Source organism: Oryx dammah, unplaced genomic scaffold (assembly GCF_014754425.2).
Source record: "Oryx dammah isolate SB20612 unplaced genomic scaffold, SCBI_Odam_1.1 HiC_scaffold_28, whole genome shotgun sequence".
NCBI lineage: Eukaryota > Metazoa > Chordata > Mammalia > Artiodactyla > Bovidae > Oryx > Oryx dammah.
This window is the reverse complement of record NW_024070212.1, coordinates 104,420,121-104,443,378: the sequence shown is the minus strand read 5'-3', so window position 1 is coordinate 104,443,378 and position 23,258 is coordinate 104,420,121. Positions and strand designations below refer to the sequence as shown.

The 23,258-nt window shown below is 44.6% G+C and overlaps 1 protein-coding gene across 10 annotated transcripts in view; it reads left to right on the top strand.

Annotated features, from left to right (window-relative positions):
* MACF1 (microtubule actin crosslinking factor 1) overlaps positions 1-23,258 on the top strand; it is a 336,445-nt gene that overhangs the window by 301,027 nt on the left and 12,160 nt on the right. For 4 of the 10 annotated variants that reach the window (XM_040231593.1, XM_040231598.1, XM_040231595.1 and 1 more), the window contains 19 exons: positions 449-577; positions 1,389-1,562; positions 4,700-4,855; positions 4,960-5,166; positions 5,291-5,410; positions 5,838-6,007; positions 6,986-7,145; positions 8,651-8,845; positions 9,147-9,275; positions 10,039-10,182; positions 10,609-10,797; positions 12,826-12,943; positions 13,445-13,608; positions 14,870-15,032; positions 17,137-17,291; positions 18,121-18,195; positions 19,340-19,357; positions 22,194-22,311; positions 23,095-23,163. In XM_040231593.1, the coding sequence (XP_040087527.1) occupies positions 449-577; positions 1,389-1,562; positions 4,700-4,855; positions 4,960-5,166; positions 5,291-5,410; positions 5,838-6,007; positions 6,986-7,145; positions 8,651-8,845; positions 9,147-9,275; positions 10,039-10,182; positions 10,609-10,797; positions 12,826-12,943; positions 13,445-13,608; positions 14,870-15,032; positions 17,137-17,291; positions 18,121-18,195; positions 19,340-19,357; positions 22,194-22,311; positions 23,095-23,163 (2,653 nt within the window). The remainder of the gene's footprint in view (positions 1-448; positions 578-1,388; positions 1,563-4,699; positions 4,856-4,959; positions 5,167-5,290; positions 5,411-5,837; positions 6,008-6,985; positions 7,146-8,650; positions 8,846-9,146; positions 9,276-10,038; positions 10,183-10,608; positions 10,798-12,825; positions 12,944-13,444; positions 13,609-14,869; positions 15,033-17,136; positions 17,292-18,120; positions 18,196-19,339; positions 19,358-22,193; positions 22,312-23,094; positions 23,164-23,258) is intronic. The other 6 variants (XM_040231599.1, XM_040231601.1, XM_040231600.1 and 3 more) reach the window with 2 other exon arrangements.

The window sequence follows — 23,258 nt, the reverse complement described above, 5'->3', positions numbered from 1 at the left end:
ACCGTCTGCCTTGAGAGGAAGGTCGATTCTGTGCTAGAACTTGTCTGGAAAGAACAGCTTATAATTACGTCGTTCTTTTTGGATTAGTTTATGGTCCAGTGCCTCCATCTCCTGTTCAAAGTTAGGAGATTATTGCTGTGACAAAACTTGTTCACAGATCAAGTTATTTCTTGGATCAAGTCAGGTCCCTCCATATCCAAATTCAGCAGTACCTTAGTCAGTCAATCCATCAGGTTGTATCAGACATGTCTGTGTTACAGCAAGGTGTGAAGGATTCTGTTGAGTTGTAAAAATAATATGTTGGCCCTGTGCTCATCCAGCAACAGAGCAACCCTGCCTGAGAACAGCGCCCAATTCTGTCCTTAAAAATTCCTTGTGTGATCATTTAGAGAGTTTACTTTGGAAACTAGAATTGACTTTTGACCTTTCTAATGTCTTTTCTCAAAAGGCCCAGGGTTTCCACAGTGAAATTGAAGATTTCCTCTTGGAACTGACTAGAATGGAGACCCAACTTTCTGCATCGAAGCCCACAGGAGGACTTCCTGAAACAGCTAGAGAACAACTTGATACACACATGGTAATAGATTTCTTGAAGTTGATCGTAGACATCCCATACTCAGTAGCTCCTTTATGAAGTCACAGAGACGCATGTCTGGGAGTCTTCCTAGTAGTACACTTTTACTGATAATATAGTGCTTGGGGGTTGCTGCATATATACAGGTTTCTAACATCCTGATAGGCAGCAGTAGCAATGGGGAGGAATTGGCAAGAAATACCCTGGTGAGCTGGCAAATTTCAAGTTAATCAGATTGTCTGACACAATATTGATTTGAAAGTGAGAGCATCAAGAAGACTTACCTAACACAGACATGGTGGTATTTAAGAAAAAGACTCCTGGGGCTTCCCTAGTGGTCCAGTGGTTAAGACTCCACACTTCCACTGTAGGGGCCACAGGTTCAGTCTGTGGTTGGGGAACTAAGATTCTGCTTGCCCATGCAGCACAGCCAAAAAAATGGAAAAAAAGGGGGGAAAGAAAAGAAAAAGACGTCTTAGTGGGGGACGGTTTAGGGAAATCCAATAGAAACTGACAGTGTTTTAAGAAAGTATCCGAGAACAAAAGGCAATGTAATTTCTATGCAAATCCCTCAGGAAAAGGAGAAATAAATTATTGGGGTCCATTTTTGTGGTCACTGGTCCTTAAAAAATTCTGTTGGTGACAAAATTATCTTATGTTAAGGAAGAATGGTGGGTTTCACTCCCTAATTGTTCATCAGATTTTAATCCAAATGAGACCTTCCTCAGCTTTTCCAAACTATGCTTGTAAATCTGTGTGTGGGTGTCTTTGAAGAAATTGGCATTACTGACCTCTTTCTTGCCCTTTCTTATAGGAACTCTATTCCCAGCTCAAAGCCAAGGAAGAGACTTACAATCAACTGCTTGACAAGGGTAGGCTAATGCTCCTCAGCCGTGATGACTCAGGATCCGGTTCAAAGACAGAACAGAGCGTAGCACTCTTGGAACAGAAGTGGCATGTGGTCAGCAGTAAGATGGAAGAAAGAAAGGTATCACCACAAAGTTCAGTTTGATTACTATTTAAGAAGTTTTCTTAATGACTGCATGTAGTTGTTAGCTAGTTTCTATAGAGGATTTTTTAACACCCAGTTGCATTGTGACAGGCGAGCAGAACTGATATCCTCAGAATTGGCTTTGTGCTAATCAAGCCATCTTTTCTGCCTTGACATTTCGATTTTCCACCCATGTCAAGTTGCATCGATGCTACTAGTTTCTGCTGATACTTGCTTTTATAATATTTATAATACTGCGTCCCTTTTCTGCATCTACCAGTTAAGGCACTGCTCAGCGATGGACTGTATATTCCATCTACTTAAAAACAGGTTTTGTTGGAGTTGGTGACTTGAGAATGGGGGGTTAGGAACAATATGCAGGGATTATCATGAATAATTCCTCACAAGGAATTTGATTTCTAGTTACCAAAACTCACGAACAATAAATCATATGGCCTTGTCCTACTGTTCCTCAAAAATCAAACTGTCTTCAAAAGAAAAGTGATCAGAGATCAAGGCATTTGCCCCCAAACAGTATTTTTTATGAATACAGAGTTTTAGGATATCACTCTGCACACAGTTTCTATGCTGGGCAAATGAAACATTAAATATGTGTCCAAATCCATTGGCCACATCCATTGAACAAACAGTTATTAGGCATGTTTGTACTAGGCACTGTGCTAGGTGTCCTAAGTGGAAATAATAAAGGCATGAACTCTGTCATCGTGAACTTGAATGGGCAGAAAGAAATAAACCACATACTCACATTATAAATTAACATTTTGAGAGAAGCATTAATTTACTAGAGTCCTTCTAGTGTCGGGGTCTGGTAACTTCGTTACATGAAAAATGGGCAGAGGACCCGAGTATATGGCTATGTTCTAATTCTTGGACGGACTCGTTTATAATTCCTACTGAATGTAGAACTCATTAAAGAAAGCAAGGTAGATTCTGATTCATCATCAGGAAGTTTCTACAGGGTTTTCCTAACAGTGGAGCAAGTAGCCTCGAGGAATACAGTTTTGACCCTTAAACAACATAGGTTTGAGCTACACGGGTCCACTTCTGTGCAGAATTTTTTTCCCCCCACGCTGAATATGTCTGCAGTACTACGCGATCCCTAGTTGATTGATTAATCTTTGGATTCAGAACCATGGATATCGAAGGCTGAATAAAGTTACACATGGATTTTCAACTTTTCAAAGGATCGATGCCCTTAAACCTATGTTGTTCAGGGGTCAACTGTAGTTGGTAAACTGATCAAATGAAGGCCAGCTATCAAAGATAGTATTTTTGATTTTGCAAGAACATTACATTGCAGAATTGCTGAAATTAAGCTCTGCTAAAGACTATGTAGATAAAATGATGTGGAAAGATTTCCTGCCATCTGGGAACTTGCAGTGTATTGACTTCTAAACATTTCTTTGATAGAATTGAGGTAGATTTCGTTTTTCTACTTTTTTGTTTATATTGAGTCTGCATTTTTGTAACATTCATTATAGTATTTGGGGCGGGGGGTGCAGCTGATGTTGTACTGGCATTACTTCCCATCATTTGGGAAATTAGTCTGGCCCAGCCAACTCCCCTTTCTCCCAGCCTGCTCTGGGGGAATGGCATGGGGTGGGAGGCCACCTTCTGCAGTATGTTGCAGCCCAGGCCCTCCCGCAGGGGAAGGAAGCACTCAGAAATCGTGCCTCTGGATACAGGAGTGGGGATGGGTGGCAGCACTCCTGGAACCTCCCTGCCCAGGTGATGCAGGGTCTAGGCCGCTGGAATGGCCAGTCCAGGCAGGCCTCAGTTTGCCCTACTCCAGAGCACTGCCCTGCTCTCCCAGTAGACACCAGGCACTTATTTTCTGACTGGACCAGGGATGGGGAGGGGTCTGGGTGAACCCACAGCTACCTCCAGCCTTTTTTTGCAGAGGCTTCAGAGACCACCCTCCTTCCAAAAGTTAAAGTCTGGCCTCCCAACTGTAGCCAGGCTGAACCTGGAGACATTGCCCAAAGATAAGCAGGGGTCAGGAGGGGAAACAGGGGTGTTGGAGGAATAGGGTGGGTTGAGTTTTACAATGTTTTTGTTTGTTGTTTAGCCACTAAGTCCTGTGGGACTCTTTTGCAACCCATGGACTATAGCCCGCTAGGCTCCTCTGTCCATGGAATGTCCTAGGCAAGAATACTAGAGTGGGTTGCCATTTCCTTCTCCATATAGTATTTGTTAGGTTATAGAAGTAACCTGAAAATGCAAGAGGAAGGTAAAAAGCATTCATAACCCAGTTAATAGTAATGAATATTTTTAGTATGTTTCTGGTGTTTCTGTCTGTGAGAATTCTGCATATATTCATTTTTAACAACCTGTCATTATCCTGTTTTGCCTGCCTGATAGATGGGCCAGAGGCAAAGGCCATCATCCAGGTGTTCTGGGTGGAAGTCTCTGAGGATGGAGCTTGTAGACTAAAATTGGGATGTATTCATGGAGAAATAGCATGCACCCTGAATGAAGCACTGTTTCTGTCATCCTGATTTAGATAAAAATGACTAAAAATTTACATCTAATGTTGTCACATTTTTACTTGAAATATTCTGACCTTTATTGCCTTTGTTGCTTATAGCATAAGCGTGTTTCACACTCAGACATTTTCAAGTGCCATATTTTCTGAAAACATATTTAAACAGAAAGCATTGCAGTGAGCATCTTCATCACAGTGAAGTGCTTTTCATTTAGTTGTTTTTATGTCACAAAAAGGACATTAAAGGAAACTGAGACTTTGCCCAAAGCGGGTTGGAGATCCTGCAGCTGTCACCACTAAAGGGTCTGTTCTCTTACAGTCCCTGAATGGCTTGAATGACATTATTCCTGTTCTTTAATGTCCCAGGAAGTAGGGAATGGCAGAGAAAGCAACTTAGCTGCAAACTGTGCTCTTTCCTTTTCCAAGCACAGTTGTTTGAGTTTCAGACACTAGCATTCAAAATGTCCCCTTCTTTGCAAACAAGGCATGTTTGGAGGTTGATTAAATGAGGCTTCCTTCTTAGAAGTCATTTCATTTGGTGTACAATTCACGTCTTTGTCCTTGAAGCTATAATTCCTGAATTTGGTACTTGTCTTTTTGTGTGTGTGCATGGCACCTGAAAATTTAGTCAAAGCTGGAAGAGGCCCTCAACCTGGCAACAGAATTCCAGAATTCCCTGCAAGAATTTATCAACTGGCTCACTCTAGCAGAGCAGAGTTTAAACATTGCTGCTCCTCCCAGCCTGATTCTAAACACCGTCCTTTCCCAGATAGAGGAGCACAAGGTAACAATGGCATTACAATGCTGCCCTCCTTTTACAAGTACCAATTGAAAGTGATGCTCCTCGGTCTTAGCTCCAGTTTAAAAATAGCAATATTTTCTCCTCAGGTGTTTGCTAATGAAGTAAATGCTCATCGAGACCAGATCATTGAGCTGGATCAAACCGGCAATCAGTTAAAGTTCCTTAGCCAAAAACAGGACGTTGTTTTGATCAAAAATTTGCTGGTTAGCGTCCAGTCTCGATGGGAGAAGGTTGTCCAGCGATCTATTGAAAGAGGGCGATCGCTGGATGATGCCAGAAAGCGGGCAAAACAAGTAAGTTGTAAAAGAAAGATGCCAATTTACTGAACAACCTCGGGCTTCGTGTGTTGCGTTCAGATAAAAGTGCTGGGCAGTATGCATGCCCATTCCTGTTATAACATTTCTTTAATAATTTCAGTTCCATGAAGCTTGGAAAAAGCTGATTGATTGGCTGGAAGATGCGGAAAGTCACCTGGACTCAGAACTGGAGATATCCAACGACCCAGACAAAATTAAACTTCAGCTCTCCAAACATAAGGTACATCGGCTCACTGCTCTTCATTCCTGAGCTTGGGATTCACTGACGTTTGTAGCCTGCTTAAAAAAAAAAAGAAAAAGCTAAAACTTGTAGCTTGCTGAAAGAAAACTAATTGGTTAATGTTAAACAGTTAAGATCATAGAGCCAGCCTTCCATTTTGCATGTAGACAGTGTCTAACTATGACAATTGCTTATTTTAAATAAGAGTTCAAACAAAGTGACTGATGTAGCCAGCTAAAACTGTGGGCTTTAAGAAAAACTCATGATCTGGTGTATGTGGCACAAACAAGACCTTAAGAATTTCTTCAGGGTAAGCTGTTGTTAATATTAGTTCAAACGTAGTGACATTCATACTGTATCTGGTTACCACCTGAAACCTCAGTGTCATCTGACTTTCAGCATTTTTTTTTTTCCTTTCTGAAAACAGGAGTTCCAGAAAACTCTTGGTGGCAAACAGCCTGTATATGATACTACAATTAGAACAGGCAGAGCACTGAAAGAGAAGACTTTGCTTCCTGATGACACTCAGAAACTTGACAACTTACTGGGAGAAGTCAGAGACAAATGGGACACTGTTTGTGGCAAGTCTGTGGAGAGGTAAGCATGAATGTCCCCTTCGTGGGTCTCTGTGTTATCCCAGAAGTAACCAGGAGATGGTACCAGAGTCTGTAAAAATGATAATGAAGCTAAAGCATCAGTAACAGTAGCATCTTGGTATTTCCAATTAATTGAGTGATGAATTATGAAGTAATTTGAGGAAAATATATTAAAATTATCTTACTTAAACTTGAAGCCTACTGTGTTACAAAGAGAGAAGCCTATAAAATCGAGCCAACAATAGTATTAATAGATCTATAAATATATTTAAATCGCCAATTTGTAATGCCGGTAATTGTCTCACTGATTGTCTCTTGTGTTGAATGTTCTACAAAAGCCTGTGATATAGTATCTCATTTAACCACCATAAGACTCACTCATCCTGATAACAACCACTGAAGTGGGGGTACTGTCCTCCCCGTTTTACAGATGAGGAAACAGTCATAAAGAGGTTTCTTGACTCTCCCATGCTCACTCAGCTTCTAAGTGGCAGAGCTGAGATTTAGTTCTAAAAGTTGTACTTTTATCCACTTGTACCCACTATGCTATGTAAGCATTATGATAGGTCTGTATTATTTGTACTCCCAATTTTTCAGATGAGGTGACTGAGTTTCAAAGAGGTAAAGAGACAGCCTAGAGCCTTATAACAGATGGAGATTTAGGAGTTGAACTGTTGGCCCCAGGTCATTAACAGAACCGTCACCCTCTACTGGAGTGGTGTAATGTAAATAAAGAGACCTTGGGTCGGAGGGTATGTCTGTGTGTATAGCAGCTGGACTCTTAAGATCCCAGAAGTGCATCTCCACCTCTACTATGCTTAATCCATTTTTGAGAGTGGTTTACCTTAACATCTCTTAGTCACTTTTTATAATATTTCTAACTATTCTAACACGGTGGTCTCTAGATAGAGTTTAAGCAGTATTCCCTTTCAACATAAAAGGATCATGAAAATTAGTGAGGCTTATGTGCTTGTCTCAGGCAGCACAAGCTGGAGGAGGCCCTGCTGTTTTCGGGCCAATTCATGGACGCCCTGCAGGCCTTGGTTGACTGGCTGTACAAGGTGGAGCCGCAGCTGGCTGAGGACCAGCCTGTCCACGGAGACCTAGACCTCGTCATGAACCTCATGGATGCCCACAAGGTGAGGGGTGAGATCTGGGCTGTGTGGAGGGCGAAGCCATTGGGTCTTCCATCCCTGTGTGCCTTCTGCACGTGCTGCCCTCCTAAGGCTTCCCTAGAAAGAAAGGCGGAAAGAGCCTGTCTCTCTGCTTGTCAGAGAGGCAGCTCCTTGCTCTGTGTGTTTAAACAAACTGCTGCCGGGATTCTGCATCAGTCACAAAGAATTGACCAAACTTGGTTCGATTCAGATGTGCCGATATGTAAACTTCATTTTGAGGTTCCCTCCCACTTCCTGTTTATATGTCTCAATTGAATCTTACATGTCTCAGTTGAATCAAAATGGATTTAAATTCAAGAGACCCTCAAGATATCCATTTTCCACTGATTCTTACAATGAAAATGAGTGCTTTTTCAACTGCTTATGAACCTGACAAGCTAGCACCGCACATACCAACATTTAGTACCTACACCTATATATTGAACTGCATACTGCTGTCCTGCTTCAGCATCAAGCATTCAGCTTTACCTTGAAATTACACCAGATTTTTACGTACCTAGCAGGTGGGCTCTTATCAAGAGGGAAGAGAGAGAGGAGGAATACATTGGATGATTTGGGTTGACATATACATAGGCAATGGCACCCCACTCCAGTACTCTTGCCTGGAAAATCCCATGGGCGGAGAAGCCTGGTAGGCTGCAGTCCATGGGGTCACGAAGAGTCACACACGACTGAGCAACTTCACTTTCCCTTTTCACTTTCATGCATGGGAGAAGGAAATGGCAACCCACTCCAGTGTTCTTACCTGGAGAATCCCAGGGACAGGTGGAGCCTGGTGGAGAATCCCAGGGACAGACCCCATAGAGCCGTCTATGGGGTCGCGCAGAGTCGGACATGACTGAAGCGACTTAGCAGCAGCAGCAGCATATCTAAAATAAATAGCTAACAATCTACTGAATAGCACAGGGACCTCTCCTCTATACTCTGTAGTAACTTATATGGGAAAAGAATCTAAAGAAGAGTGGATGTATGTATATGCATGACGGGTTCACTTTGCTGCACAGCAGAAACTAACGTAATGGGGACTCCCTGGTGGTTCAGTGGTTAAGACTGTGCTTCCAATGCGGGGAATGCGGGTTTGACCCCTGACCAGGAAACTCATGTCCCACATGTGGCATGGTATGGCCCAAAAAAGGAAACTAACCCAACACTGTAAATCAGCTATACTCCAGTTAAAAATCAGTTTAAAAAGTCCCACGGTTCCAGAGAGGTTAGTATAGCACAGTTCCTGTATCACAGGTAAGGAAGCTGGGACTCCAGTTAAGCAGCTTATCCAAAGTCACATGGCCCTCATTCAGACCCATGTGCTGTGTTGCTTCTTTCTCACTTGTGGTCCCACCTCCACCTTTGCATAAAAGACACACAATTAGAACCTAACAAAGGAGAATTGAAAGAAGGGACTACTTTCTCTTTGGTTCTACTTCTTAAATTCAAAACGCTTGTGAGACAAACATTCTCCTGTTTTCCAGGTTTTCCAGAAGGAACTGGGCAAGCGAACAGGAACCGTTCAGGTCCTGAAGCGATCCGGCCGGGAGCTGATAGAGAACAGTCGCGATGACACCACCTGGGTGAAGGGGCAGCTCCAGGAGCTGAGCACTCGCTGGGACACCGTGTGCAAACTCTCTGTCTGCAAGCAGAGCCGGCTGGAGCAGGCCTTGGAGCAGGTCAGACGACACCAGGGCGGGCCTGGACAAAGTCAGACTAGCCTCTTTGTCAGGATCGGTTCCCGCCAGTCTCACGGGGTCTCACAAAATTTGACGTTCTACAAGAACGTTTAGCACGTCTGTATTAGAGAAACGTTACTCCAGTTGATTTTCAAAGCTGCACAGATGAAAACTGACCTTTGTGGGGCCTCAGCAGAGCCTCTAGGTGCCTGTGATGGGCCAGTGAGTTCAGGCTCTGGCTGCCTTGTCTGGGAGCTCAGCTGCACAGAGAGGCTCAGGCTCTTGTGCTTGGTTATTTCAGGCAGAAGAGTTTCGGGACACAATCCACATGCTACTGGAGTGGCTTTCTGAAGCTGAGCAGACGCTACGCTTTCGGGGAGCGCTTCCCGACGACACGGAGGCCCTGCAGTCTCTCATCGATACTCACAAGGTAATCCATCTCGGTGCAGGGCCCCACACCACCCACATGGGGAAATGATGTGGGTTTTCTGACCCCCTAGAGACCACTCATCCTCTTGTTTTTGCAAAAGTGGCACTTGCGGGTTATAAGCAAGTCAAACAGCTGGTGTTAATACCAGAGGAAAAATGGGCTGCTCCAGCTTTACACACGCCCCACCCCACCCCTCCCCTCCGCATACACCTTGGGTGGCTTTCCTCTGTGGCCAGCTCCAAGCCTGATCTGTGCCCCTAGAGCCACTCACCAAGCTGCAGGGTATCCTGTGGTGTCTGGGGCCTTGGTGTTACTGTTGTAAGGAGGTGGGAAATGTTTCCTTGTTTAGTTTTTGTATTTCCCACCTAGAGATTTTACTCAGTTTTGTGATTGCATTGTGTTACAGGCATTGTTAAAACATTGTAGCATTTTGTAGCTGTCACTATTTTTGTCCAATACCGTTTACACGTATGGGAATGAATATAAACACTAATTTGTGAAAAGAGGGAGTGCTCAGGAAGGAGGTCAGGTTCTGCGTTCCTAGTCCTTACCGTTTGTGCACTGAAAGTCATTCTTGTATAAGTCCCTCACTTTCCCACACCTGTGAGAACTGGAAAGAAAATGCCAGAGACGCCTAAATACAGACTTTTAGAGGTCTGATCAACACAGAGTCAAAAAAAAAAACTGAAGTGGTTTTCTCCTCTCAGTGTAAACTAACAGTGCTGCTAGAGTAGGTTTAAGGTTTCAAATCTTGTTTGTTTAGGAATTCATGAAGAAAGTGGAAGAAAAGCGAGTGGATGTTAACACAGCAGTGTCCATGGGAGAAGTCATCCTGGCGGTCTGCCATCCTGACTGCATCACCACCATCAAGCACTGGATCACCATCATCCGGGCGCGCTTTGAGGAGGTGAGCTCCTAGGTTTAGAGGAAGACCGCCAGCGTCCCATCCCCCATGTAAGGAGTCTTTCACTCACTCTGAATAGCTCAGCAGGAGTCAGGTTATTAGCATTTTAGTAGTGACTGTTTTCTTGATAATGTGTAGAAACCTAAAAGGACGATGCTGGTGTCATGACGTGTGCCTTGATAACGTCCAGTGGACACATGCCATGCTCTTTCCTCCTTCCAGGGACCTTCTGTGTCTAACACCACGTGCTACATTTGTTTTCAGGGGAACTGGCTTCTTATTCCAGCTTTGTCTCTGGAGCAAGAGAGAAGCCTCTTGACTGCTTGGGTGGTCTTTTCCCTAAAAGTCATTGTTAGGCTCACACAAAAAGGGGCTTTGAAAACAAGGAATGTGCTTGACTGGGAGCCAACGGGTTCCCTCCCCCCACAGGTCCTGACGTGGGCTAAGCAGCACCAGCAGCGCCTCGAAGCTGCCCTGTCGGAACTGGTGGCGAACGCCGAGCTCTTAGAAGAACTTCTGGCGTGGATCCAGTGGGCCGAGACCACCCTCATTCAACGGGATCAGGATCCGATCCCTCAGAACATTGACCGAGTGAAAGCCCTTATTGCTGAGCACCAGGTACCCCAACCGCGTCCTGTGGTCATAGGTTTCCTGTGTGGCTCATGGAGCCCATTTCCTTTGCTCTGTGCATGCATGTTTTAATGGCTGCTGAACGTATTCCTGCAGACTCAGCAGCTTAAAACATGCTTACTGTCTCGCAGTTTTTGTAGGGTGGGGGTCCAGGCATGAGTTAGCTGGGTCTGTTGACTATTGGTTTCTATTGACTAGCCTCTATACCACGGTCCCATCACACCTGGATTCAGAAAGATTTCTTACATGAACCCAGAGATGGGCCAAACAACACACCGAACTAAACTGAATGGAGGCAGACTCGTTTGAACTGTCTTCATATACTGTATATTCTTAGGAGACAAATACTTTTTAACAGTTGTTAAAAACTGTGGATTTTAGCCATGATAATTTACACTGAATGCAAGTATAGATCTTGCTTAGTAATACCATGGATGTAAATTCTTTTTAGCATATGTAATTAACCTTACCAGTGAAAATGCCCTGTACTTCCCTTCGAGTTTACCTACACTGACCTCTCCTCTCCTGAGTAAGAGGATCTTCTTCCATCAAGGCCAGTCCCTCGCCCGTCTGTTACCGCCTCTCATTCCTTATGCCTTCCAGCTCCCCGTCTTTCTCCCCCACCCCCCCTCCACCACCACCATCTGTCTGACCATTGCTGCTCAGTCTTCTTAGCTGGTTTTTCTTCCTATGTTGTTGGTTAGTCAGCTAAGTTATGTCCAGCTCTTTTGTGACCCTATGGACTAAGGCCCACTAGGCTCCTCTGTCCATGGAATTTCCCAGGCAGGAATACTGGAGTGGGTGGCCTTTTTCTTCTCCAGTGATCAAACCCATATCTCCTGCATTAGCAGTGGTTCTGTACCACTGAGCTGCCAGGGAAGCCCTCTTCTTCCTTTATTCACTTGTTAATATTGCTGTTCCCTAAAGTTCCATTCTTAACCCTCTTCTCACACCCAAGGCCCTATCTAGCCTTCGGCTTCAGCCAGCACCTGTACACCAAGGGTTTCCATATCTCCTGCCTCATCTGTACACACAGGAAGCCAGAAACAGCTCTGAAACTTCACTGCAGCCTTGCATCCTGGCCCTGGCCCTAACCCCACCCTTCCCTCCACACTGCCTCCTCTCTCCTCATCCACTCAGTCACCCAACACAGAAGCCAGTGCTGTGTGTCTGGGATTTCTTCTCTTTCTGTAGCCCTGCATTTAGCCAGTTGTTGGGTCTTATCTGTTCTACTTTCAGGACTCTGCATGGCTCCTTGTCTCCTGCCCTGGCTTATGCCCTCACTGTGTTTTGCCTCAAACACTACATTAGGTTCCTGACTTCTGTGCCCCTCCACCCAGCCCCTTATCTCATGTCCTCCCTGCTACACTGAGGCCAGAGCGATAGCTCTAAGACAGAGATCTGTTGGTGTGTCTTTTCTGGATCAAAATCCTTCAGTTGCCCACCCACCTGTAACCCCCTTGCCAATTGCTTTCAGAATAAAATCCCAGTCCCTCAGCCTGACACAAGGCCTTTCTGGACCTTTCTGCTGCCTGCCTCTCCAGCTGTGCCTCTTGCCCCTCCTCCAATTGCATCCTCAGCTCAGCCAGTGATCAGGGCCCTGGCTCATTCCACTGTCAGGCTTCTGTGGGACTGCCCTGCCCCCAGTCTTTGGCTCATTGCTCAGCACGCAGCTCAGGCACCAGCCTCCAGGCAGCCTTCCTGCCCAGCTGGGGCTGTGCGTGCCCATCCTAGGCCTGCCTTTGGGGACCTGGGTACCACTCATTGCTCTGCCTGGCCTGGCTTCCTCACTCAGCCTTGAGCTCCTGATAGTCAGAGTCACGCCTTATTCTTTCACGTCTCCAGCACTTGATGAACTGCCTCACTCATCATGTTTCTCGAAAGGATTGGGGCCACGTACGAAGACATCTCCAGTGGCCCATTTGTAGCAGGCTTAGCCCTTTTAGTAAAAGAAGTTGCCTATTTCTGTCTTAGTCCAAGAAAGCTCTCAACTCTTTCTTGTTACGTGTTCAATAGACGTTTATGGAGGAGATGACGCGCAAGCAGCCTGATGTGGACCGGGTCACCAAGACGTACAAGAGGAAGATCCTAGAGCCAGTGCACGCGCCTTTCATGGAGAAGTCCCGTGGCAGCAGTGCGTGGAGCCCTTGGGCAGGACGGGTCCTTCCTGCTCACTGAGGATGAGCATTTCAAAAACCATATGGGATTGGAATGAAAATCTTTTTTTAGACAGTAGCTAGGCTCCAGTTTTTTGAATTGGTATGAAATTTTGGGGTGGCTAAGCCGATTCATTTGTAGCGGCCTTCTGATTATTTTAGTCATCAGCGCTGACTGTTTACATTTGGTTTACAGTAGTTTCTTCTTAAAATAAGTTGGCGCCTGTAGAGCCGTTGATGTCTCCTTGGTCTGCTAAAGTGGGACAGAACTGATTGAAAGGATGAGACAGGTACCTGTTGGCTGGGGAAGAGCAGCAGTTTGTGCTTCCGTATCTCAGCGCGGCCAGGTCCCAGGTTGCCTTCCTCAGTTACTGACCGGATATCATTGTGCAGATCCGTTAGGTTCATCCAGATGGCACCTTCTCATTGTGAATGGACAAAACCAGCTTTTCTGATCTCATGATTATTTTTCCTTTCAGGGAAGTCTTTGAGTCAGCCTGCCCCTCCTTCCATGCCTATCCTCTCACAGTCTGAAGCAAAAAATCCACGGATCAACCAGCTCTCTGGGCGCTGGCAGCAGGTGTGGCTGTTGGCGCTGGAGCGGCAGCGGAAGCTGAACGACGCTTTGGACCGGCTGGAGGAGGTGAGGCCCCACCAGGCAGCCATCCGTGGAGGGAAGTGACTTATCAAAACACAACCCTCCTGAGGCTCTGAGTACTGACCCGTGTGCCTTGACCTACTGCTTCTGCGGAAGGAGCAGCAGAGCAGTGTAGGCCAGGATTCAGTCCTGCAGGCCCCCTGGGAGAAGAGACTCACGTGAGGAAACTAACAGCTGAGGGCTGCAGCACTGGTGGTGAGAAGCAGGCTGCCAGCCCGTCCCCACGGGTCCGGCCTGTGGCACCATCCTCCTTAGCACCCGGCCGTGCTTGGGAATCAGGAACCGAACCTGGCAAAGTTACCACCAGGTGTGGAGCGGCTCATAAAAATGACCATACTGAGCCCTTTGTATAAGGATATAAGCTCCCCAATTATGAAATGAGTAGCTTTTTTAATAATCCTGTTATGTGTCAGTTCTTCAGTAGATTATAAAAAGCAAATCTATTTTGAAGTATCATTAACCAGTCTGAAAAATATAGTACTTCACTTCCTAGTTTCTAAAACAAATTTCTAATATCTTTTATATTTTTTTATTTGTGCATATCAAAGCAGCTATGCCCAGAAGTGAGTGTTCTGTGTTTTTTGTTGTTATTTTTGTAGATCCAGTTGAGTTTTAAGCATATTTGGTTTTGGCTTTTTCTTTTTTTTTCTTTTCCCCATTCCTTCCAACTCTGGAGTTTGAAAGACCAGGGGGAAAACCGCTGCACTGTTTAAGTCATCCTGAGTCTGTGTCCCTGGCATAGTCCAAGTAGCCCAGCATCACTGTGTCCACTGCACAGGCCTGCTGCTGTCCACCAGGGCCAGATACTTACAGTGGGGATCAGAGGGCAGTTCACTCCCTCTGGCGCCATCCAAAAGAAACACCACATAAGTGGGGTGCACTGAAGACTTCTCTTCTGGGGTAGAATCCATTCTTTTCCATCTGAGGGGGTGATCCTTTGAGAAAATGCCAAGGGAAAGCGAGGCTGACCCTCCCACTCTTGCTCTGCGTGCTCTGTGTCTTCCATGACGGTTGTTGAGTGCCTGTTTCTCTCCCTGCTCCATTTTACCACAGCTCGCATAAGCAGTCATGGCTTTAAGTGAAGGAGCCAGTGTGCCTTCACAAAAGAGGCAACACAGAGACTTCATTGTTGGTCCCCTCAAAAGGCCCGCATGGCTTTGCTGGATGTCTGAAAGTTTGGGTATGCTCTGGGCAGGTTTGAAGGCCAAAACAGCAGGTCTTGTTGACTCCTGTGATCTCTGTCCAGTTGAAGGAATTTGCCAACTTTGACTTCGATGTCTGGAGGAAAAAGTATATGCGTTGGATGAATCACAAAAAGTCTCGGGTGATGGATTTCTTCCGGCGAATTGACAAGGACCAGGATGGGAAGATAACCCGTCAGGAGTTTATCGATGGCATTCTAGCATCCAGTGAGTCCAGTCACAATTCCAGACCCAGGTCACACCTAGACAGACTCCTTGCACTTGCTTTGTAGAAGCAGGCTATATTTCTGGCTAAACAGTCTTTCTTAAGTGAAAGCTGAAGTCTTAGAGAAGAAGTAGTGTACCTGCTTACTAAAATTGGTCTATTGTTTTGATGGGGAGTCGGACCTCATTTTGGTTAGAATTTTAAAAAGCAGGTCTTATTTGACACATTATGGCAAGCAAAACACATTCAAGGTTTAGAAAAGGAACTATTATGAGTAATGAGGTTCTAACTACAGGCAGACATTGGAGATATTGCAGGTTCACTTCCAGACCACCTTTATAAAGCAAATATTGGAAAGAGAGAGCCATTAGAGATTTTTGGTTTCCCAGTGATGTAAAAGTTATGTTTATACTATACTGTAGTCTATTAAGTGTTCAATAGTGTTATATCTTAAAAAATGATGTATATACTTTAATTTAAAAATATTTTATTGCTAAAATATGCTGACCATTGTCTGAGCCTTTAGCAAGGCATTATCATTTTTCAGTAGTAACATCAGAGATCATTGATCACAGATCACCATGATAAATATAATAATAATAATGGAAAATTTGAAATATTGAAAGAATTACCAGAATATGACACAGAAAGATATGAGGTGATCATATACTGTTGGGGAAATGGTGCCAACGAACTTGCTTGGCATGGATGGAGTTGGTGCAAACCTTAAATTTGTTTTGAAAGAGGGGGATAATATCTGAAGCATAGTAAATGAGATCATATATTTTATAAGCTGTTACATAGGTGCCAGAAACTGACATGAGATATGCCTATAAAATACTTTTTTTTAAGTTTTTCACAATATCAGTTGTTCAATAGGAATTCAGTTTTTTTTTCCTTGCAGTTTTATTGAGATGTAAGTAGCATACAGCACTGAATAAGACTAAGGTATACAGCATAATGATTTGATTTACGTATATGAAGTAATTATCACAGTAAGTTTAGTGAACATCATTTCATAGGTACAAATTTAAGATTTAAAAAACTTATTTCTTATGATGAGAACTCAGGGTTTACTCTCAACAGCTTTTATATGTGACATATAGCAGTGTTAATTATATTTATCATTTTGTTGTACATTACGTCCCTCATCATGTCAGTTTCTGGCATCTGTATAAAAGCTTACAAAATGTGTGATCTCGTGTATTTCTAGCAAAAGGAATAAGTGAGGCACTTAGTGAAGTGACTTGCCCAGATCACCAAGCACAGCTCACAGGTGTGCTGCTTCACGTGGAGGCCCAAGAAGGCCTATCTGGAGGTAATACCTGAGCTGAGACCTAAGTGATGGTAAGGATTCAGCCACGTCAAGATTTCAGGGGAGAGACAGAGGCAGAACCGCAGCAGGTACAAAGTGCTAAGAGGCGAATGAACTTGGCAGGTTCTCAGAGGTTAACATGGATGGAGTGTCATGACCTCAGAATTGGTAAGATGTGAAGTTGGAAAGGTAGAAAACAGCTATTAACATGGGGTGTTGTTGGCCATCATGAAGGGATCAGATCTTATTCTCGAGACAGTGGGCCGCCAGCAGAGATTTCCGTCTGAGAGACAATGTGGTCCACTTTATGTCTGAAGAAGTCACTCTGGTTATTGTGACATTCACACTTTGGAAGGCAGTTGTGAGGAACCCAAAGCAATAATCTAAATGTAGAAAAACTTCACCCCGTTTATTCCAAATTGTCACTCTCCTGAAATAATCTAAATATCCAACCTATTGATAGTGAATAAGTAAATTCTGAAGTTTGGTGGTAGGTCTCTGGTTTTAAATTGCATAGGGGGTTGGGAGGGTTATGAGTCTTATTTGCAAAAATGCCAAAAACCAAGTGTTCTGGGCCATGCTCTGAGTATGCCATAATATATTTTGGGGTGATGTTTATCTCCTTTGTAACTTTTTATATTTTCTAAGTTTTCTAAAGGGAGCATGTACTGGTTTTCAGAAAAAAAAAGTGAAGACAAATTCTTTTAAAGAAGTATTTATATAACCTCCAGCCAGCCAAGTAAGCCTTTTCTTTTAGTTAATGTTCCAAAATGTGATTAATTTTCCTCCAGAGTTCCCTACTACCAAGTTAGAGATGACTGCCGTTGCAGACATTTTTGACCGAGATGGGGATGGTTATATTGATTACTATGAATTCGTGGCTGCTCTCCATCCCAACAAGGATGCTTATCGACCAACAACTGATGCAGATAAAATTGAAGACGAGGTACGAGAAATAATTGTATTTTGAGTACATTTTTGACGACACGTTGTTACTGTCCTGAATTTGGTTGGGTGCAATTGCAGTATCAGCCCTTCAGCGTGTCTGTTGGGAGGTGATTATCTGGAGTTCTGTTTGGGGATCCCCTGTTGAATGGTGGAGCCCCCTTGGGTCTCCAGCTATCGAGCGTGGCTCTGTCTTGATGAATTTACTCACCTGAGTCTCCTCTGTGTGGTGCTCTGCAGTTTCGGAGAACCTCTCCAGGGCACCGCATTGCCTAGAACAAACTCTGCCTCAGGGTCCAGAGGAGCATCTTCAAATGTAGCATTTAAGGGTTGAAACATAATGTTTAAGATGTGTACCCACCAACCTCTCTGCCTATTTAAGAACTGTATCACATTGAAAACGGCATCGCTAAAAAGTATGAATTCATTAGGAGCTCACAGAATTGATCCTGAGATGGGGGAGGCAATGGGCCTGGTCTAGGGAGTGGCCCAGGGCCAGGCTCCTAGGTAGAGATTTAAATCAACTCATAAGTTGCTGTTAATTAGTTAATATTGATGCATGCATATTAGTACATTTCTCTGAGGGAATTTTGAAGCAAGATGGAAGAATGTGTTGTATCATTACTGGTGAATTTCCTTTATATTCAGCATCTAACTGAGTCTCCATGAGACTCACGATAGAAGATGAATGCATGTATTAAAAGCCTGGAATTCCTGAAAATATGTAATGAAGAGCTTCTCTGATGACATGTAAAGATCTTTGTTTCTTTGAAGAGAAGTCTTGCTTTATCCCTCATACTTTTCTTTTTGTTTTTATTCACTACTAATAGGTCACAAGACAAGTGGCTCAGTGCAAATGTGCAAAAAGGTTTCAGGTGGAGCAGATTGGAGAGAATAAATACCGGGTAAGAAAGAGAAAACCAGTCCTTTGTGGTGGTTGTTTCTCCTGTGTGGCCCTTACAGGTGAAAGAGCCCGACACACGACAGATGGGTGACCCCAACTTCCCGCTCCCGATGCTTGGAGGACCAGAGCCAGTGGGACTTGACATGCAGTGTCTGGCCCTCATCTCCGCAGGTGCCAGGTGTCAGGTGTCCTGTGGGCTAAGATTCTGAGCCCCGCATAGTTGCATCTGGAAAATAGCGCCCTATTTGGTCCACCATTGCTTGTATGAGATCCAATAGAGGAGACATTTCAGAGCCCTCTCTTCACTACTGAACAGGTCTTTGTGGACGCGGAGGCACCTTTATCATAAGATAAGGAAACAGCTATCTAGTGATTGGCCATTGCCCCCAAGGAGCTAGTTGTCATGAGCCCATATGGCTCAGAGGCTCAGGGCTAGAAGAGCTGTCTCGAGGCCCGATGGGACTCTTAGCCCGCTCAATAGTCTTCCCCAGAAAGCCGTACTGAGTAAGGCCATAAATGACAGTGAGCCATGCTATGTTTTAGCTTCATTTGGGGCCAGGCAGGGACATAGAAAGCATCTGTGACAAGTCTCCTAAAATGTACTCAGCAGTGTGTCAGGATTCTTTAAGATCCTAAAGTAGATCTAGGATTGGCAAAGAGGATTTAGGTGGCCATTTCAGATGACAGAGAGACATGCAGCCAGTTATGAGGAGGAAAATGAGATTCATGGGCATGTCAAAACTGTCTTCAAGGTACAGCAGAGCCACCCAGTGCTAGTCTGAGCCGGGGAGCAAAGCGTCACGTGGCTCTGCCTTAGATCCAGCCCAAGTTTTGGGTTATAATAAGGCTCCAAGCAGTCTTACCCTGGTCTGTTGAGTTTTGTTTTGTTTTAATTACCTGTGAGAGGGATGAATTACATTAACAGGAGCAACAGAGAGTGCAAAAGTTAGGTCTTCTTAGCTTGTAAAACTGCATCCCTGAGTCTGAAGCTGGATAAGAATATGGTCAGTATGTTGTTCTTCTTGAAACTGTTAACATGATTACATGATTTTCATTCCTTAGTGTTAATTTGACAAAATGTTCTCTGTTTTTTTTTTTTTTTTCTTCTTCCATTTCCTCCATCCTTTACTCTTAACTGTCTATAGTTCTTCCTCGGCAATCAGGTACAGTGTGCCTTGCAAACATTCTTTTCGGTGGAAATGGTCTGTGTGGCTAATGCTGCCTGTTCTTTGCTCTGGGGAGAGGACATAATCTGAAGCATGCCTGGGTCACATCAGGTTGTCTTACCAAGTGGAGAAACTGCTAGCGGGGCAAGTGTTCTAAAGCTGTCTTCCAGGCAAAAAGATAAAAGTGTGTATAATTTTCCATTCAAAATTCGATCAGCTAAAAACAATATTTTGCTGGGCTGAGTTACAAGTATATAGTATGGTTCCGGGGAAGTCAACTGTGGTATCAGTCTAGCCCACTTCTGAAAAGAGCCCAGTCTTTTGGAAGTCAGAGCCCCTTATGTTTTGGAAGTCACAATACCAGACAGCACAGTTCTGATTTACACCCAAGTCTTTTGACCATTAACACAGAATTTATAATGCACACTAAGTCAAAAAAGTCTTGGGATATTTAAGGTACTCAGTAGGTTTAAATACCTTATTAATATTTTAGTTACTTGTACTTATAATTATAAGGTATGTGAGAAGTGTGGTGTAGAATCATACTTGGCTGTAGCCTGAAAGTTTGCCAATTACGGCCAGCCAGTATGATCTAATGAGATCAAATTAGACTTGCAAAGAAGATTGAATGCTTTTGACTCTGCTTGGTAATTCTAACCTTTTAGATCTTTTTGAGGGCTCTGGGGTCCTATGTCTTTAAATGGAAGGAAGTTGCATGGGTAAAATTTGTCTTGTGAAATGAAATCAGAAACACTGTGGATTTGAGGCCTTCAATCAATGTTGAGTTCCAGGCTCTGCCTTAACCACTAACTATAGTAACATTCTGGGCCAGTTACAAAGGATGAACAAAGGATGGAAAGAAAATGAAAACAAGAACATCCAAACTGACTTTAAATAAATCATTGCAGAAGAATGCCAAGTAGCACCTAAGGTTGTGCCTGTTTGCTAATGACAGCATGTGAGTACAGGGCCCGTTGAAGTGGCACTGATGTTCTCTTCTACTCCACTGACCGGCAGAGGGTCAGAGGAGTCCATTCCAGTGTTGGGAACAGAATTATGAAGTTCACTTTTTACACGAGGCACCTGAGGCCTTAAGGACCACTGTGCCCACAGTTATACGGGAAATACCAGAGCCATGACCCAGGTCACTGTAAGGGATTTTCCATTTAAGAGAAGGAAACAGAGCTTACTGTTGCCCCTAAGACTGTCCAGAGGTCCTTGCTTCTCTGGCAACTCCTCTTTGCCAGATTTGTGCCAGTCCCTGTTTGTAGAGCTGTGGTAGTTCCTTCCACACTCATCACTCTGGCCTCAGCTTCCCCAGCCACTTTGGCCTCTGGCTTAGGTCAAACCTCCTTTTCCCCATAGCTCAGTAAAAGCAAGTTAGAATACTTCAGAGAGAGCTTTAGTAAGAAATTACGGGGGGAAAAAAAAAAGAAATTAAGAAGGAAAAAAAATGAAGTCAATGCAATTAGGCTGACAAATCGTTGACGGGGCACAGTAATCTAAGAATATGGCTCAGCTTGGGGCTCCTTCCTAATTCCCTCTGGGAGATGAAGAGCTCCTTTCCTTCTCCCCTCACTTACCCAGAGAAGACCCCGAATCGTGAGGCAAGCGGACGCTGCCCTTAGGTCCGATGGAGTCCTCGGTGCCTGCCTGCTCCCACTCACAGGGCCAGTGTCTGAGGGCAGCTTCCTTCCTGGGACAGGACGTTCATTCCCTCACGTTTCTGGTCCCCTACTTCAGTGCTCTTCACACCACACTGTGCTGTGGCTGCAGTCACTTTGTATAAAAACCTATAACCTGGGTGAGATGAAAGATGTAGGACGATTTTTATTTTCTAAGATAAGGGCTCGGGTGGGGGGTGGTATTTTTTTCAGTCACCTTGCCTGTATAAATTAACAATGAGCTTGAATGAGTACAAAGTCATGTGGAGAATACCACAAAAATTCTAATTTTGAGAGAGGTTGATTATGGATCCTTCTCAAAGATCCTTTCTGGCATTTTCAAATTTTGTGCCCTGTTTCAAAGTTATGGTTCTCCTTTTAACTTTGAAAATCTTAAGTAATTGAATCCCCACGCCCCCACCCCCCGCAACGTTCTCTTTGAATTAAACAATTTTAGGAATTCCATTTCTCCAACCATATGTTTGATTTTTGTTTTGAGGTCTCATGATTCTCTTCTGTTGCCTCTCTATTTTGGGAAGAGGATATTTTAATTTCTTCAACTAAATTTTAGTATAAACACTATCTAATCATTTGTTCAGCTGAAGAAAATTTTCTGCTGGTGACAATCACAATTAGAGAATATTTAAGGGTTTATTTACAAAATAATGTGGAAAATCAGATTTCCTTCTAAGCTGGTAATGATGATGATGCTTTGCAAGGGTTTCCTTGAGACTTGAGATTATTTGCTATTTTCCATTTAACTTTTGAGCACACTGTATTCAGAAGCTGACATCCACCTCATAGCTACCTTTTCTTTTACAGAAACAAACTAGCTTAACAAAGAATTGTACTACTGGATTTTAATTTGGGCAGCGTCTTTGAAAGACTCAAAGTGACCTAAGGCCTTGTCTGCCCTCCACCTTCCCCTTTGGGGCAGGGTCACAACCCTCAGCACTTAAACTTTATTCCAGTAGAACGTACGTCAAGACAGTGGCCTTTAGCTTTTCCATATTTCAAGTTTTCTGTGAAAACTGCAAAAGAGTGAGAGTTAAAATTCGCCCCAAACTGCGAACTTGTCACTCCATCTGAATACAGTCTGCTCCATTAGGGGCGTGTCGACCCGCCCTGCCCCCCAGCGCCCTGGCTCACCTGTGTCCTTGGCCCTGCAGTTCGGGGACTCCCAGCAGCTGCGGCTGGTCCGCATCCTGCGCAGCACCGTGATGGTCCGCGTCGGTGGAGGGTGGATGGCCCTGGATGAGTTCCTCGTGAAAAACGACCCCTGCCGAGGTAAGAAGCCACGCTCAGCACGTGTTACTTGTCAGCCATGCCCTCACCACCAGTCTTCCGTGATTCCACGGGGTGCGGGCGGTGGGGTCTGTTTGGTGTCTGTTGTTAAGCTGCCCGATGTCATCCCAGTTAGCGCAGATGGGAACTTGGTCCGGGTGCCAGGGCAGACCAAGGGAGAGAGCAGGAGGGGTGGATGCTGTTGAGGGAGATGGGTTTCTGGAAACGCAGTAAGTAAGAATTAGGAATTTATTGGTGTCATGAAATATTTCCATGTGAGGTGTTACACTAACACCAGCCTGGAAAGAAGCCCTAAAAAGGCCTGTCGGCTTCCTGTTAGCGCTGCCGGTGACCTTGCCTGGAATCTGTGCGTCTCAAAGTCGAGAGGGTGCTAGGCCCCTCCAGGAAGGGGAGGACTGGGAGCTCCTTTAACCAGAAGGGTGAAGGACACCTGGCAGTGGGCCTGGGAGCCACCTGAGTGGGCCCATGCAGTCTCGGTCTGCTTCATCCCACAAAGGCTGGCACACCAGCCCAGAGGCCAGAGAAGACGGCCAGTTGAGTGTGAGCGAGGGTGCCTGCCGCTGGAGGCGTGTGGGGCCGTGGCCAGTGGGAAATGGTCAGATCCCAGCCGTGCATCCCCTTCAGCTGCTCCTTCCCTTCCCTCTGTTAGCCGACCTGCATGTGGGTACACAGGAGCCTCCCCCACTCTCTGCCAGTTTGTCTTTCTTGACCAGTTTCTGCGTTTTCCTGCTCTGTTTCTTTGTGTTTATGTATTTTTTATTCTAGTGCACCATCCTGGGAGTAAAATAAAGCGCTCTGATTCCAGCTCTTCGATTTCCAGTCAGTCTCCCATAGGTTGGCTCTTAAGCTTTGTCCCTCTTATCCACATCCCGGCCCGTTGAGAATGGCTTTGCTTTTTAAACTCTAGCATCTCTTGGCTCTGTGGTATC